The 15,536-nt window shown below is 40.6% G+C and overlaps 1 protein-coding gene and 2 pseudogenes across 4 annotated transcripts; 1 reads left to right on the forward strand and 2 right to left on the reverse strand.

Moving 5' to 3' along the window:
- Positions 1-157: 157 nt before the first annotated feature.
- Positions 158-6,876, forward strand: LOC146312410 (uncharacterized). 3 transcript variants are annotated; one of them, XM_084741146.1, is made up of 7 exons: positions 158-227; positions 1,615-1,784; positions 2,430-2,546; positions 3,326-4,051; positions 4,862-5,013; positions 5,095-5,222; positions 6,463-6,876. In XM_084741146.1, the coding sequence occupies exons 2-7, from the start codon at positions 1,697-1,699 to the stop codon at positions 6,629-6,631; spliced, it is 1,380 nt and encodes a 459-aa protein (XP_084597272.1). In that variant the 5' UTR covers positions 158-227; positions 1,615-1,696; the 3' UTR covers positions 6,632-6,876. The 3 variants fall into 3 exon arrangements, with proteins under 3 accessions (XP_084597272.1, XP_084597271.1, XP_084597273.1); XM_084741145.1 differs by having other exon boundaries at positions 160-227; positions 1,612-1,784; XM_084741147.1 differs by having other exon boundaries at positions 174-227; positions 1,692-1,784.
- A 1,048-nt stretch (positions 6,877-7,924) lies between these two features.
- Positions 7,925-12,899, reverse strand: LOC146312411 (UDP-glucuronosyltransferase 1-2 pseudogene; annotated as a pseudogene). The gene is made up of 2 exons (XR_014772189.1): positions 10,391-12,899; positions 7,925-9,742 (listed from the first exon to the last, which is right to left on the reverse strand). The product of XR_014772189.1 is annotated as a UDP-glucuronosyltransferase 1-2 pseudogene (transcript).
- Positions 12,900-12,906: 7 nt separating this feature from the next.
- On the reverse strand, positions 12,907-15,005 carry LOC146312412 (UDP-glucuronosyltransferase 2A3 pseudogene; annotated as a pseudogene).
- Between the last annotated feature and the right edge of the window lie 531 nt (positions 15,006-15,536).

Consider the following 15,536-nt stretch of genomic DNA (forward strand, 5'->3'; position numbering starts at 1 on the left):
CAAAGGCCAAACAGAGACACACAGCCGTGGCCTCAGTGACCATTGTTAAATGTGAGATAAGGTCACATCAAACAGAGCATCTCCACCTATTGGAGGTGAAGCAGCAGGAGGTGAGAGGCCTATAAATGAGCCGCAGGGTCACAGACGCTGTCAGCTGCTCCTGATGCACCGACAGTCAGGACAGGCTGTTCATGTCAGAGACCACAGACGGAGGAACAATAACTGAGGTGAGTCACGACGTGTGAACATCTGATCTCAGCAGTTTGTCACGCTGGAGGAAGTAAAGTACAAATATAACCATGTAAACATACTCAATTACAAATACAAGTACTGCATGCAAACTTACTTTATATACTGAAAGCATAAAAATATATTATTTTCAGCAAAATGTGCTTTAAAAGTAAAAGTATTCATTATGCAAGTTATTTTCAGTGGTGAAAGAAGTACTGAGAACTTCTGTTTCTAAAGCAGCAATGCAATATAATACTGCATTCCCAGAAAGATAATAATAAATGTATTTAAATACAAGAACACTTTAAGTATCAAAAGTAAAAATAGTCATCAGTAGACAGAATATGAATGTAAAATTATTCGATTACTATTACAAATACGTTAAGGTGTGTAAGCCCGTCATATGTATGTGTGTTAACTTTATTTCTCTAAATTCTACAGTACATAAATGTAGTAAAGTAAACAGCACAGTATTTCTCTGTGACCTGTGGTGGAAATAAAGTGGTAAAACATGAAAGTACTTGAGTAAAATTAAATCACTGTACTTGAATACAACTCTTTCTATCAGTGAGTAAACTGACTGGTTTTTATTTTAGCATTTTATTATTCATAAACACCACAGTTGGCTTTATTTTCTCTTTAGCTGTGAACTTTTCTGATGCAGGACGAGGATGTTCAGCAGAGACTGAAGCCTCTGTGAATCCAGCTTCTCTTCTTAAAGTAAAATTTAATTTAGTTTTCATCACAGATATGAGATATAAGCCTACTGTATATTTCCTTCTATTTTTTTTACACCCCTTGGAAATATAACATGCCTCACAGTGAAGCTTTGGCGACCTCTGTTGGGGGGGTTGGGACCCCGGGTTGGGAACCAGTGCTACAGGATTATTATTACAACATTATTGCAATATTACAAAATGTCAGCTGCATTTTAATGTTGAATTTGGTGGATTAATTTAACAGTATTTTATGTTGAAGTGGAGTAAAAGTAGGTTATAAAGAAGCATAAATATTACTTCAAAACTGAACTTATGTAACATGTTTCTATCATTATGTGAATGTAAATCAGAACATTTCTTTTCAAACTCTATTTGAATCATCTTTGTGTGCATATACAGAATGTATAGAGAGTGGTGTAGAAGATATTCTCTTTGATGATACATAACAGGAAAACCACAGAAACACCGTGAAAGCTGTGTTCACAAGATTTTTTTTGGTCTGTTTGTTGTCTAGACGCACGAAACACAGTCTGTCTGTCTGATTTAGATAAAGTAGAGCATTTATGTTTCCTCGTTTGTCCTGACTTCAGACAAACAAAACCTCCACACCTGTGATTTAAATGTAACACAATGCATCCTTTTTTTCCACAACTCTTCTTAGTAGCCGTCCAATCAGGAGGCTTCTTCTGAGATGCTGTATTGTTGCAGCTCTGCTCCTCTGAACGCTGTGATCCTGTTCAGGTGAGATGGTCGGTCATCAGTGGCTCCCCTGGATTAATAATCCGACCTCCGGCTCAGTCTCAGTGACTTCAGCCAAGCAGGAACAGGAGACATGTGAGTACAACAACAACTTCTGAACGGCAACACTTTACTTACTCATAAACTCCATATCAACATTTAATAAATGGTCCGTAACACACTATTACTGCACGTGTACATGACTCTTTTTCTGTGAACTAACTCAACCTAAACCCAACCTTCAACTGGCATGATGGTGAGTAAAAAATGACTGAATTTTCACTTTTGGGTGAACTATCCTTATAATGGGACACATAATTTAATCCTAACAATTTATATTTTCGTGTGCATTAATAATATTTCAATCTGTTTCAAACAGGAATCGCTTTATTTCAAGGACTCTGGAGAAACTCTGTATTTTGAAACAGGAGAGAATTTTGCATGGCACTGCACATACAAAAAATTAAACTTTATTTTAGAAAATACCTGGAAAAACAGGCTGATTTGTGTTGGAGACAAGTAAAGAGATTTTTTTTTACTTGTTTTAAAAAAGTTAAATTTTTAAGGCCAATATAAAAACAAATCTGAACATTTTCAGCAAGATAATAACCCAGTATATAATTTCATAAACCTAACCCCTGTGATACAACAACTGATAATAATAATAATAATAATAATAATAATAATAATAATAATAATAATAATAATAATAATACTGAATGTGTTTGTTGTTTGTTTTAGCGTCAGGTTGCCTCTGCACCAGAACAAACATGAGCTGTCACCGCCTCTGTCCGCTCGTCGGTCTCTCAGCTCTCTGCTTGCTGCTGTTGGTGGCCTGTGTAGCTCTTTCTGTCCTGTGTAAGTACAAGTTGTTGATGGGAAGTTTGGTTTAAAGGAACAGTTCACCTCAAAATCAGAAATACATATTTTTCCTCTGGTCTGCAGTTTTATCCATCTAGATGGCTTTAGTGTGAGCTGCAGAGTTTTGGAGATATCGGCCTCAAAGTGCCACAAAATACATTTGGAAAACCAGAATCAAAGCCAGTGTCTTTTTTCAAGAATCATGACCCTTTTACTTTCCTTCTGCAGTAGAATCTACTGGAACTACTTTCTTTTCTACTCAAAAGAAAGTAGTTCCTACAGGCTCACAACAATGTCTGTGGATTATCTTGAGTAACCAGGTCATGATTTCTGGAATCTGACACTGATTTTGAACTTTTCAAATTTCTTTCTTTGGTTCACGGCAGACATCTCTAGAGCCAACATTCACACTAAAACAATCTCAATCCTTTTTGAAAAAAAAATATGTTTGGGGCTTTTACGCCTTTGAGGACAGGACATGCAGCAAAGCACTTTTCCATCTTTTCCCAAACCTAACTAAGTAGTTTTGGTGTCTAAACCTACCAAACTGTGACTGTTTCCCAACGTTAACCACCTGGTAAAAAGACTTTCTGGCAGCGTCTCAGATGTGTAAGCATGAGGCCCAGAGGGGCGCTGACCAAAACATTTGGGTTTACTATTCCTCTGACTATATTTTCTAGATTTTCAAAATCATCTGTGCTGGAGTTCCATTTAGAAACTTGCTGTGTTGTCCTTTATTTCTATAAAAGTAATTATTCTTTGTCTTTAACATTCAGATCGCAGTGAGTCGGACAGCAGACCAGAGTGGAGAAACCTCCTCTTCGACTACCAGAACATCAGTGACAGCTACATCTCTCTGTCTGAAACAAACAGCGACCTGAGAGGAGACAATGAAGTGTTGAAGGAGCGCAGCTCCTGGCTGGATGAACAGACCAAACTCCTCAACAGGATTTCAGCCGAACTCAAGTCGGCTAATCTGGCTCTGAGTTTAGAGAGCGCAGAGTTAATGGAGCAAATCGTCAATCTGACTTCTACAAACTTACAGCTCTCACAAGAACGCGAGCGTCTGGTCCAGCTGGCATCAGAGCAGGAGGAGGAGAAGCTGAACATGTCCCAAACCATCAGACGTCTGGTGGAGTCCGACTCTCTGCGAGAGCAGGAGGAGCAACGACTCTCTGAGATCAACGGCCTCCTCATGGACGAGCTGGCTCAGGTGAAGGAAAGGAACGAAGGACTTCAGGAGATCAACGAGAAGTTTCAGAGAGAAGTTGAAAATCTGAGAGCAGAGCAGTTGGACGACCGTGAGGAAAAACACGACCTGCAGCTGCAGCAGAGAGTGACAGAGCTGCAGGAGCAGAACCAGAACCTGAGCAGAGTGTTGATGACAGAGAGGCAGGAGGCAGCAGAGAGAGAGGACAGCAGGAGGAACGAGACAGAGCGAATTAAGGACGCCTACGAGTCTTTAAACCTTTACTGCCCCGTGGTTAATCACAAGACCAAAGGTACATAGGCAGTGTTTTTTTTTGTAGTAGCAGCTTTGATTAAATGTATTCACAGTGTGGAGGCACATAGACAGTGATGGAGAGTTTAAGTACAGGTTTATAAGGCTTATGCTGTTTTGTATTAATCTTATAATCAACAAATCACATAGGAAGACAAAAACCAACAATACATCATGGTTGATTTATAGTGGCCTGCACCACTTTCTTGGTTTCTGGAGTAGATCATGTTGGATTTGGAGATAATAAATGTTGGACAATAGTCACTTTTAAAGGAATTACTGCAACGCAGAAAAGAGAGAAGACGCCACAGGAGATGGTGAAGAGTAGGCATAAAAATGTCCATATGTCCTGGACTTCCTCAGTTGACCTCTCCACAGTTTAATCAGTGATCCATTAACTCACGCTTAATGAGCAAAGGTGACTTTCATAAACTGTACTGTGCAGCCAAAGAGATTCACACACACAGGACTTCATCTTATGGCGTCAGTTCACCCTCAGAATCCAAAATCATTTTCCCCCTCTTCTGTCTGGATAGTTTTGTTGTGCGTTGGTGAATTTTAGCAAGATTTTGGCCATAGAGACGTCTGCCTGGCTTAAAGATGATTCTGCATGATTCCTGCATCGTCCTGTTGGGATTTAGTTCACAATATCAATCTGCTCACTGTACATGATCCTCGCTTATTACATGGTTATGCACCAAAAAAATCAATAATCTGACACAAAGTGGGTAAACATTGATTTTCTTGCTCCTCCAGAGTCTATGACCAGATCAACGGTCAAACCAGTCACTTTCTTGATGTTTCTCCACAGAGCGTGTTTGCAGAAAGTGTCCTGACGGCTGGAGACTGTTTGAGAACAAGTGTTACTTCTTCTCCTCTCACACGCTCACCTGGAGCTCCAGCAGAGCCTGGTGTCAGACACAAGGGGGCGACCTGCTCGTCATCAACAGTGAACCAGAGCAGGTACAGAAATGAGACACATTTACAGGACAGTTTGTCATCAGAGCAGTGTATTTCTAATCTGAACCATGTCTCTGTTTTCAGAAGTTTATCTCTGAGAGCAGTCAGACTGTGGATCAGAGCGGCAGCAGGCTGTGGATCGGTCTGACAGACGCAGACAAGGAGGGTCACTGGTTCTGGGTGGACGGCAGCTCAGTCACTTCTCATGTTCAGTGAGTCAAAGTTCTCATGCTGATTTGATTTTACTCACTGTTTCTATGACTTCTTTTAAAATTCTATTCCATCACTGTCAAGGCCAAGGCAACATTTCTCTACATCTATTTTTTTCTAAGCAGTTTTGGGTTGTAACTTGTTGTGAGGTGAGGTGAGGTGAGGTGAGGTGCAGGAGGACAAAAACATCACAGAAGCAGGAAGTTATGCTGAAAAAGGTTAGGCAGACTTTTATTGTCAACAAAACCCAACAAAAGAAAGACAACAGCAATACAGCTTTGCTTTCAATACTCAGCTTAGAACAAATCTGGTGCTGCTTATCACCAAATCTTAGATTTACTTTGTGCATTTAAGTGAAAGTTCCTGACCTTTTCATCACCATTTCTGCATAACCTTATATCATATTGATGTTATTAAAAACATTTACACAGGTTAAATAAAATAGATGCATTAAGGCTGAGTTAACAGTCTGTCACATTGTTTTTATTTCCTCTCATCTGGAAATCAGTGTGGGACATTTTAGTCAACTTCATACATGAACAAGACCCAAATAAAATCTCCCGTGACCCACCTGTGGGTCCTGACCCAGTCTTTGGGAATGACTGTATACAGGATGTGTCCATTTTCTACTACAAAAAGTGTTTTTTTAAATTATTACCATTATTATTCGTGGTACATTTCGTACATTGCAAAGAAAAAAAGTGAAATTTGGTTAAATGAAACTCAACTTTAGACACCAACACCAGTTTATGTGCATAAAAACACTTTTACACAGTTTAGATGTCTCAAATGATCTTAATGCAACATTTTATGTCTATGCAACCCTGCATGATTTAAGGTTTCATTTCACTGATTGCCCTCACATGTGATACAGAAACAATACAATTGAAGCACATTGTTGTGGCTTTGGGGGCTCGTCCAGGACTTGAACCTATCAGACAAAAGTCTGTCTGACAGCGAGGTAAAGTGGTGAAAATATTCTAAAACTAGTGGACACTTAAACTGATAATCAGTAGCAGCACATTGCTTAGCTTCTGACACCGCAAACTTCAGATCATCCAGACTATCCCTTCAAGCTTTTTGCAGAACTTGAGGCGTTCAGTGTCACACCACACATGAAATAAACTGAACGAGGGACGCCTGCACTGCAGAGGAAAGATCTGCAGCTTGTTTTCATGACACTGTGAATGAAAACAGTGTGAGGATTATGTAACTCAGCCGCTCCGTCTCTTCCTCCTCCAGATTCTGGCTGAGCAGACCAGGGATGGGGACGGAGCCCGATGACTGGAAGCTGGACGACCCGCTGGGAGAAGACTGTGGGCACATCGACACCAGCGAGGACGCTCTGATGTCCTGGATGGACGGTTCCTGTAAGACAACTTATAGATGGATCTGTGAAAAGAATGTTTAGATCATACAAAGACATTTTATTTCTCATTTCATATTGTAAATACAGCAGTAAGACACTAATTTGAAGCTATGATTTTCTATATGCAGTAAATATGAATCTATGATGCACACAATTGTTTGTATGTATTAAAATCTGAATGATAAAGTGATGGTGCACGTTCCCTTTCAAACTGAAACAATATTTAGTCCTCAGAGTCCATTTTTATTGCTCTATTGCAGGGAATAAAGACAGTAGATGCCAGGAAATTTGTCTTTTCTTATTTTTTTATTCATAAAGTAGAATTTTGAACAGATATAACAGACTGCATTTTCTTTCATCAAGTGATGATACACAACTTTTTGAAAAGTCGATCTTTATAAAAACATAAAATAAGGCAAACAGACACATCTGCTTTTCTTCATTTGGTGTGTGCAACAGTCAAAAGTGTGCAGATGTTTTGATTGTTTTGCAGCCGCCATCTTTTAGACTTCTGCTGGAGAGAAGCTCACATAATTTCACAGTCGTCTCCTGAATAAATTTTTCTTTCTGTGTTTGTTTGTTAGGCTCCATCAGTTAAAGGATAAGGCTACGTGGTTTGTGTTTCTGTCTCAACAATCTCTGAAACTCATCAGCTATCTTCTGATGACACTTTAGCCTGTGGGGGTAACAACCAGTGTTCTGGGGCTTCCAGTGTAGCCAGCAGATATCTGGATAATGGTTAAGGAATATCCTGGCTAAGATTTCCTCTTCTGAGTGTTTATAGTCTGATTAGCAACTTGAAGTGACGCAAGATGCAAAGTGATTCAAAGTGCTTTACAGAAGCATAGAAATACATCCAAATATGCACTGCATTTAAAGTTACCACACGTGGAGGCCCATGTGGACAAAATCAGTACTGTTTCCATAATAATAACCACAAAATAAAAGGTCAAACATGAAATAATCTTAATAAAAATCACCTTCTTCTTCTTTTTTAACTGGCTGGGAAAATTGTACACAGGTTCATTTCATTTGATTTTAAAGCAAAACTGACCTGGTGGCAAACATCAAGAACACATACAGAGACAGCCGTTCTCCTGGATGGTCTTGTTCATTCACATCAGTAATAAACTCAGATGCTTTCATAACCAATGAAAAACTACTGGTAGTAGCTTTACCATACACTTAAAACAAAAAGCAAATACAAGTAGATAAATCAAGACTAAAGAATTTGAATTTAAAAGACAATAAAAACAAAAAGTGAAAGCAAACAAAAGAAGTAGAATGACCAGAAAGGCACATTTCGGCTAATCTTTATAAAAAGATATCTGCAGATAATTTAAAAAAAGCTAAATCATCATCTAACGATAGCTGGTGGCTTCTGAGATTGCTTTTCATCCAATTTGTTTCACCTCTTTTGCTCTCCTCACTGACTGTTTACCTTCTTGCAACCAAAGGTCACTCACTCACTCGCACTGCAAATGGAAACCAGAATGCTTCCAATCTTGTCTGTTGCCAGTGAGCACTAATCTGATGCAACTACTCCTGTTTGGCTTTTCTCCTCCTGCACAGTCTAAAGCACAGAAATCGTATTGATCCCACTACAACAGCTGCCATCATCAACAAGACCGCTATCAGAAAGCATATAACATCCACAGAATGATAGGCATACCAGGGCATCTTATAAGACTCAGTGCGTAAATGTGAAGCTCCTTTGTGCCTCATGACAAACTCGATCCAGTAAACGGCCGTGTCCAGAGGATGCATCGGTTTATCCTGATGGAGAGCAGAGAGACGCCTCATGTTATCTCTGTAGGAGGGATTGTGGAGAACTTCTTGTATTGCTTCCAGAAAGTTCTGACGAGTGAGTTTGGTCGCGTCCACGACCTTAGCGGCTCCTCGCGCCTCCAATCTCAAGACGTTCTCAAACTGGTCAAACAGAAGGGGAATGCCTATTATCGGCACTCCGTTGTACATGGACTCGTAGATCCCGTTTGTTCCACAGTGAGACACGAAGGCTTTAATCTTTGGGTGACCCAGGAGGTCGTTCTGGGGCATCCATTTTACCAGCAGGGTGTTGTTGCCCAGATTGTTGGGGCGTTCACCAGCATGCCTCCATATGACCTTCTGAGGAATTTGGGCAAAGGCAGCTGCAATTTCAGAGGTGATCTCTATAGGTAGGCCCCTGACCAGCGTACCAAGAGACATCAGGATGAATCCATGCTCTCCTGAACTCTGAATGAACTCCTCCAGCTCTGACGATAACGGCTCAGAAGGCTTGCACTGAAAACCACCAATGTAGACGATGTTTGGCATGGTGGGTCTGGGGAACTCAAAGACAAAGTCCACCCTCATGAGCCAGATGTCAGCTCCTTGTAGGAGGTGATAGAAGTTCACATCTGGACCAAAGTACCTGTCTACCACTCTATCATAGTGAGGGCTGACTATGAACTTGTCGATGCACATGTTGAGGACGTAGTGGAATGTGTTTTTGATTCTTTCCCCAAAGGTCATCGTATCCGATGCGGCATATCCTGAAGTTGGAACATAAGATGTCGGGGATGGAGCGACCACAAAATGTCCCTCTCCACTGGTGATCCATCTCACGTTATAAACCATTGGCAGCTTAAGTTCATGAGCCACCAGAACTCCCACAGGCAATCCTGGGTCCAGAAGAACCATGTCGAACTGAGTGTCACGAATATTCTTCATTAGAGTCTTGTTCTCAAATATTTCTACCCCCAACAGACTGGCCTGTTGGTGAATTTTCGACAGCGCAGTGAGCATTTCCCAGTAGAACTTCATAAAGGCAAGGACAGACGCCCCCTCCTTCTGAATTGTCAGCATTTTGACCAGGAAGGTTACGAAAAAGTCCTGCTCCTCTATGTCAATGGCCTCTGGTAGGGTGACGGTGATGGAGCGGTAATGTGGTGCATTTTCTTTGACATACCAGCTGGTGGCTGTGCGGACCACAGTGACCTCGTGGCCTCTGTCATGGAGGCTCTGGATCAGCAGGTTCATGTTGACCCAGTGGCTGCCATCCACCGGGAACACCAGGATCTTCCCACCCTGAACGCTGGGACTTGTCAGGAGGGACACGCTCACCACCAGAAGCAGAAGTGAAACTGCTGGGATCATCCCCATGGATGAAGTCTGAGGAAAAGAACAAGAACACAAGTTTAATGGAAGCAATCACAAATTTTACAGGGACACTATTGTGACATGATTTTATGTCTAACCCTAACTTTAATCCTAACCCTTAATGTGTTAATGATCTCTATTGAATTCTGAATCATTTAAAAACATAGTTCTGAGTTTTCAAACCCATAAAGCACCAGTTCCTACATGTTTTTATCTGTAGATTCTAAACCTGTGACAGTGATTTACAGAGGGAAAATGACAACAGACACCCGGAGTTCCTGAACTAACACGTGAAATGTTGCTCTAACAGATCAAAGTCCAGTGGAATACATGGACGTAATAATGCCTGGTGTTACCATGATCTCTAATCTCATCATCTGCAGTCATGCTAACAGGCTAAAAACACTTAGCAGAGTACAGAAGAAAAACATGCTCTCAAGCGTCCAGTTTCCTCCCTGCAGGTTTTTGCTGAGAGTTAAAAGAGGACTCTAACAGCATGCACTCTTGCCTACGGATCAGCAACTTCCAGGGATCAAAAAACTTTTGAAAGCAGTTATTAAGAATGACTCCTGCAAAAGTTAAGTGTCTTTTCTCTTCAGTGGTGATGTGAAGGCATTTATCTGAGTTGGTTCCTGTATTGTAGAAAGTGCTGTAACCTACCGTAAATCCCTGAAAGAGTGGAGAAATGTACTGTGAGCCTCCTCTGGACAAGTGAAGCTCAGCGCCAGGAATCCAAACTCCAGCCCGATTATTGTGTTACATAAGGACAAGAGGGGAGTGGGGGAGGGGGTTTGACAAATGCACTTTAGATGTATGTGTGTATTTTGAAACATTTTCCCCACAGAGCTCGCCCTCTCTCGGTGCTGTATAAACACTCACAGAGGAAGACGTTCACCCACACACACCCAACCACATGCACACAGTGAAATTAAAAGAATATTTTAAGTCATGTTGTGGATAAAATCTCGCCTGCTGCAAACAATGAGCCCATCCTGCAAAAAAAAAGTCCAGGAAAGGGAAGTTCCAAGACCCTTTTTGTTTTTTTTAATGTGTTTAAGCCATTGAATAAATGCTTAGTAGTCTGTGCTGCAGCAACAAAACCTCTGTGTATTTAAGCATTCAAGGGTGTGTGTGCATGTGTGCATGATCAACAGACCTCCAGCTTGTTCGCAGCTTATTTTAAATACTACTGGACCGACTAGCCTTTTTTGTTGGTGCACATTCATGACTGTGTGCTGAAGCAGCGGCAGACTCTGTCTGAGGAACAGGGGCGAAGAAAAAATAAACAAGGCACTGGGGCAGCAGTATGTGAAAAACATTAATCATGATATGGCACTGAATTGTGTTTTCTCCACTAGAAGAGCACTTTAGAAAGCACTTTACCACATTTTGTCAACTAGAATGGCACTTTACCATGCTTGTTCGTTTATTAAGTATAATTTTGAACAGATATAACAGACTGCATTTTCTTTCATCAAGTGATGATACACAACTTTTTGAAAAGTCGATCTTTATAAAAATATAAAATAAGGCAAACAAGAGCATTTTTCAACATCATTTTAAATTTCAGAGCTGCATAAACTAAACAGATGTTGCATTATTGGAAGTCAGTACAGACACATCTGCTTTTCTTCATTTGATGTGTGCAACAGTCAAAAGTGTGCAGATGTTTCGATTGTTTTGCAGCTGGCATCTTTCAGACTTCTGCTGGAGAGAAGCTCACATAATTTCACAGTCGTCTCCTGAATACATTTTTTCTTTCTGTGTTTAGTTGTTAAACTCCATCAGTTAAAGGATAAGGCTGCATGGTTTTATTCTAAATTTTATTATTATCAACAATGTTCAAGAAAAGACCAAAACCAACAACGTGTTTCTGTCTCAACAATCTCTGAAACTCATCAGCTATCTTCTGATGACACTTTAGCCTGTGGGGGTGACAACCAGTGTTCTGGGGCTTCCAGTGTAGCCAGCGGATATCTGGATAATGGTTAAGGAATATCCTGGCTAAGATTTCCTCTTCTGAGTGATTACAGTCTGATTAGCAACTTGAGGCAACACAAGACGCAAAGCGATTCAAAGTGCTTTACAGGAGCATAGAAATACATCCAAATAAGACTTTGAGAAAACATTAAAAGTGCATTTGAAGCTACTACAGGGAACTTTCATATTTGGTTAATTTCGGAGGCCCGTCTGGAAAAAAGCAGTAGTTGTTCCACCCTAAAAAACACAAAACAAAACAACAAAAACAAAATGATATTAATAAAAATCTCCTTCTTCTTGTTTTTAAATGGCTGACATTTTACTAACCGTGTCTTTGCCTTGGAAAGTGTAAACACAGACTTGTTTCATCGGATTTCAAGATGAGTCCGACCTGGAGGTAGGCATTAAGAACAGATACAGAGACACGAGGATGGTCTTGTTTTCATTTATGGCATCAGAAATTAATTCAGATTTTGTCATAACCAGTGAGAAACTCCTTGTAGTAGCTTTAACATTCATTAAAAAAAGGCACATAGAAAAACAAGTAGATAAATAGTTAAAGACTAAAGAAATTGCATTATTTTAAAGACAATAAAAACAAAAAAGTGAAAGCAAACAAAAGAAGTGGAATGATGAAAAAGACACATTTCGTCTGATCTTTATAAACAGATAATCTGCATTTGGGCTGAACCTAATTATTATTTTTAAAACGATTAATCCAGCTATCATTTTTTTTCTGATTAACTTGTCTCATTAATATTACAATATTTTATTCAATCATAATCCTGAAAAAAGACACATAAAGCACATTAGAACAATGATATTAGTGGCATATTTTAAAGTTTGTCTATTTTCCAACCTATTTAATAGACTCCATGTCAGATGTCTGATCACAAAAGTACTGGATCTCAAATCAAAAGGAGCTGTGATGCAGATTAATTTAATAACTATCACTATCACTATCACTATATTAAGACTTAAACTTATTGTTATTTCATCACTGGAGTCATATGCAGGTACAATGATCACTGGCAGTATATTTTTGCATCAATGTGAGCCAAAGAAAATACTTTCTGTCATTTTTCCGGTGACTGAAATGAATTACAGAGAGTCTGTAGCCACTTCTGTGTCATATGTGGCTGATAAAGTGAACAAAAAGTACAAAATGGCAGAATTACACAGTTAGATGACGCAGCAAAGACATCACTTTCAACACAGGGGTGATGAGGAAACTTCTGCAAAATCTAACTGAAGTGACTTTAACTGACAGAAAGATGTTCCATGTGTTGATGATCCTCATATATCGTGTTTGTGTGCAGACAGAAAGTAAACAGGACGATGCTGCTGCTGCAGGAGGAGGACAGGTCTCTGTCTAAAATGCTCCCACACTTCAAATGATCGCAGTGGGGCGTGCTCTCTGCAGCCTGTTCCCAGGGTTAATCCATGCTCTGACCGGGCATAGCTGTTCATAATGATGTGTCAATGCACATTATGCAAATCCACATATTTCCGTGAACGATTATGCCAATGAATCGCCCCAGCACTAATCTGCATATAACTGCAGATCATTTGAAAGGAGATCGGACTTAATCCAATTCATTTCACCTTTTTAAATAATTAAATAACCTTGTCTGTTGCCAGTGAGTACTAATCTGATGCAACTACTCCTGTTTGGCTTTTCTCCTCCTGCACAGTCTAAAGCACAGAAATCGTATTGATCCCACTACAACAGCTGCCATCATCAACAAGACTGCTATCAGAAAGCATATAACATCCACAGAATGATAGGCATACCAGGGCATCTTATAAGACTCAGTGCGTAAATGTGAAGCTCCTTTGTGCCTCATGACAAACTCGATCCAGTAAACGGCCGTGTCCAGAGGATGCATTGGTTTATCCCGATGGAGAGCAGAGAGACGTCTCATGTTATCTCTGTAGGAGGGATTGTGGAGAACTTCTTGTATTGCTTCCAGAAAGTTCTGATGAGTGAGTTTGGTCGCGTCCACCACCTTAGCGGCTCCTCGCGCCTCCAATCTCAAAACGTTCTCAAACTGGTCAAACAGAAGGGGTATGCCTATTATCGGCACTCCGTTGTACATGGACTCGTAGATCCCGTTTGTTCCACAGTGAGACACGAAGGCTTTAATCTTTGGGTGACCCAGGAGGTCGTTCTGGGGCATCCATTTTACCAGCAGGGTGTTGTTGCCCAGATTGTTGGGGCGTTCACCAGCATGCCTCCATATGACCTTCTGAGGAATTTGGGCAAAGGCAGCTGCAATTTCAGAGGTGATCTCTATAGGTAGGCCCCTGACCAGCGTACCAAGAGACATCAGGATGAATCCATGCTCTCCTGAACTCTGAATGAACTCCTCCAGCTCTGACGATAACGGCTCAGAAGGCTTGCACTGAAAACCACCAATGTAGACGATGTTTGGCATGGTGGGTCTGGGGAACTCAAAGACAAAGTCCACCCTCATGAGCCAGATGTCAGCTCCTTGTAGGAGGTGATAGAAGTTCACATCTGGACCAAAGTACCTGTCTACCACTCTATCATAGTGAGGGCTGACTATGAACTTGTCAAAGCAGATGGCGAAGATGTATTGGAAAGTGTTTTTGATTCTTTCCCCAAAGGTCATCGTATCCGAAACGACACATCCTGTAGCTGGAACATAAGATGTCGGGGATGGAGCGACCACAAAATGTCCTTCTCCACTGGTGGTCCATCTCACGTTATAAACCATTGGCAGCTTAAGTTCATGAGCCACCAGAACTCCCACAGGCAATCCTGGGTCCAGAAGAACCATGTCGAACTGAGTGTCACGAATATTCTTCATTAATGTCTTGTTCTCAAATATCTCTGCCACAAAAAGACTGGCCTGTCGGTGAATTTCCGACAGCGCAGTGAGCATTTCCCAGAAGAACTTCATAAAGGCGACGACAGATGCCCCCTCCTTCCGAATCGTCAGCATCTTGAACAGTAAGGTTACAAAGAAGTCCTCTTTCTCCAGGTCGATGGCCTCTGGTAGGGTGACGGTGATGGAGCGGTAGTGTGGTGCGTTTTCTTTGACATACCAGCTGGTGGCTGTGCGGACCACAGTGACCTCGTGGCCTCTGTCATGGAGGCTCTGGATCAGCAGGTTCATGTTGACCCAGTGGCTGCCATCCAACGGGAACACCAGGATCTTCCCGCCCTGAACGCTGGGACTTGTCAGGAGGGACACGCTCACCACCAGAAGCAGAAGTGAAACTGCTGGGATCATCCCCATGGATGAAGTCTGAGGAAAAGAACAAGAACACAAGTTTAATGGAAGCAACCACAAATTTTACAGTAATTCCCTATTTATTTTTATTTTACACTACATAAAATAACTAAAATAATATGCAATATGGCAAATAATATACAGTGCACATTATTACATACACACACACACACACACACACACACACACACACAGTACTTTCTTCATATCACCTATTATGAGATACAACACCCCAAGTTCTTCAACTTAACCACATGTGTTACTTTAACTTTTATAACCGTCTCATGTTAAATAAGGTATTACAACTTCTGCTAACTAAAAATATTTTGATGCAAATGTGTACTTTTAAACCTTTGCCTTCATTACTGTAAACCCTCCTGTTTTTAAAGGCATGTATTTATTTCCACAACAAAGAGGAAAATTAAACGACTTTATATGAAATTATGTTATTTATTAAACAATTAAAAAAATACAATAATGATAAATCATCTTTATTTGTACAACAAAAACATAGGCACTAGCCCTGTTTTTTAGCAATGCAATGAAAAATTAAATGACAGGTTAGT

The sequence above is a fragment of the Lutjanus erythropterus genome, chromosome 17 (assembly GCF_056507025.1).
Source record: "Lutjanus erythropterus isolate fLutEry1 chromosome 17, fLutEry1.hap2, whole genome shotgun sequence".
NCBI classification, from domain to species: domain Eukaryota; kingdom Metazoa; phylum Chordata; class Actinopteri; order Lutjaniformes; family Lutjanidae; genus Lutjanus; species Lutjanus erythropterus.

What these genes read in the sequence shown, in the direction of transcription:
- LOC146312410 (XM_084741146.1), top strand. Translation starts at nt 1,697, where the DNA reads ATGGTCGGTCATCAGTGGCTCCCCTGGATTAATAATCCGACCTCCGGC. An exon ending in TGTAGCTCTTTCTGTCCTGT is followed by an intron (nt 2,547 to 3,325) that starts GTAAGTACAAGT and finishes TTTAACATTCAG; the next exon opens with ATCGCAGTGAGTCGGACAGC. An exon ending in TCAGTCACTTCTCATGTTCA is followed by an intron (nt 5,223 to 6,462) that starts GTGAGTCAAAGT and finishes TTCCTCCTCCAG; the next exon opens with ATTCTGGCTGAGCAGACCAG.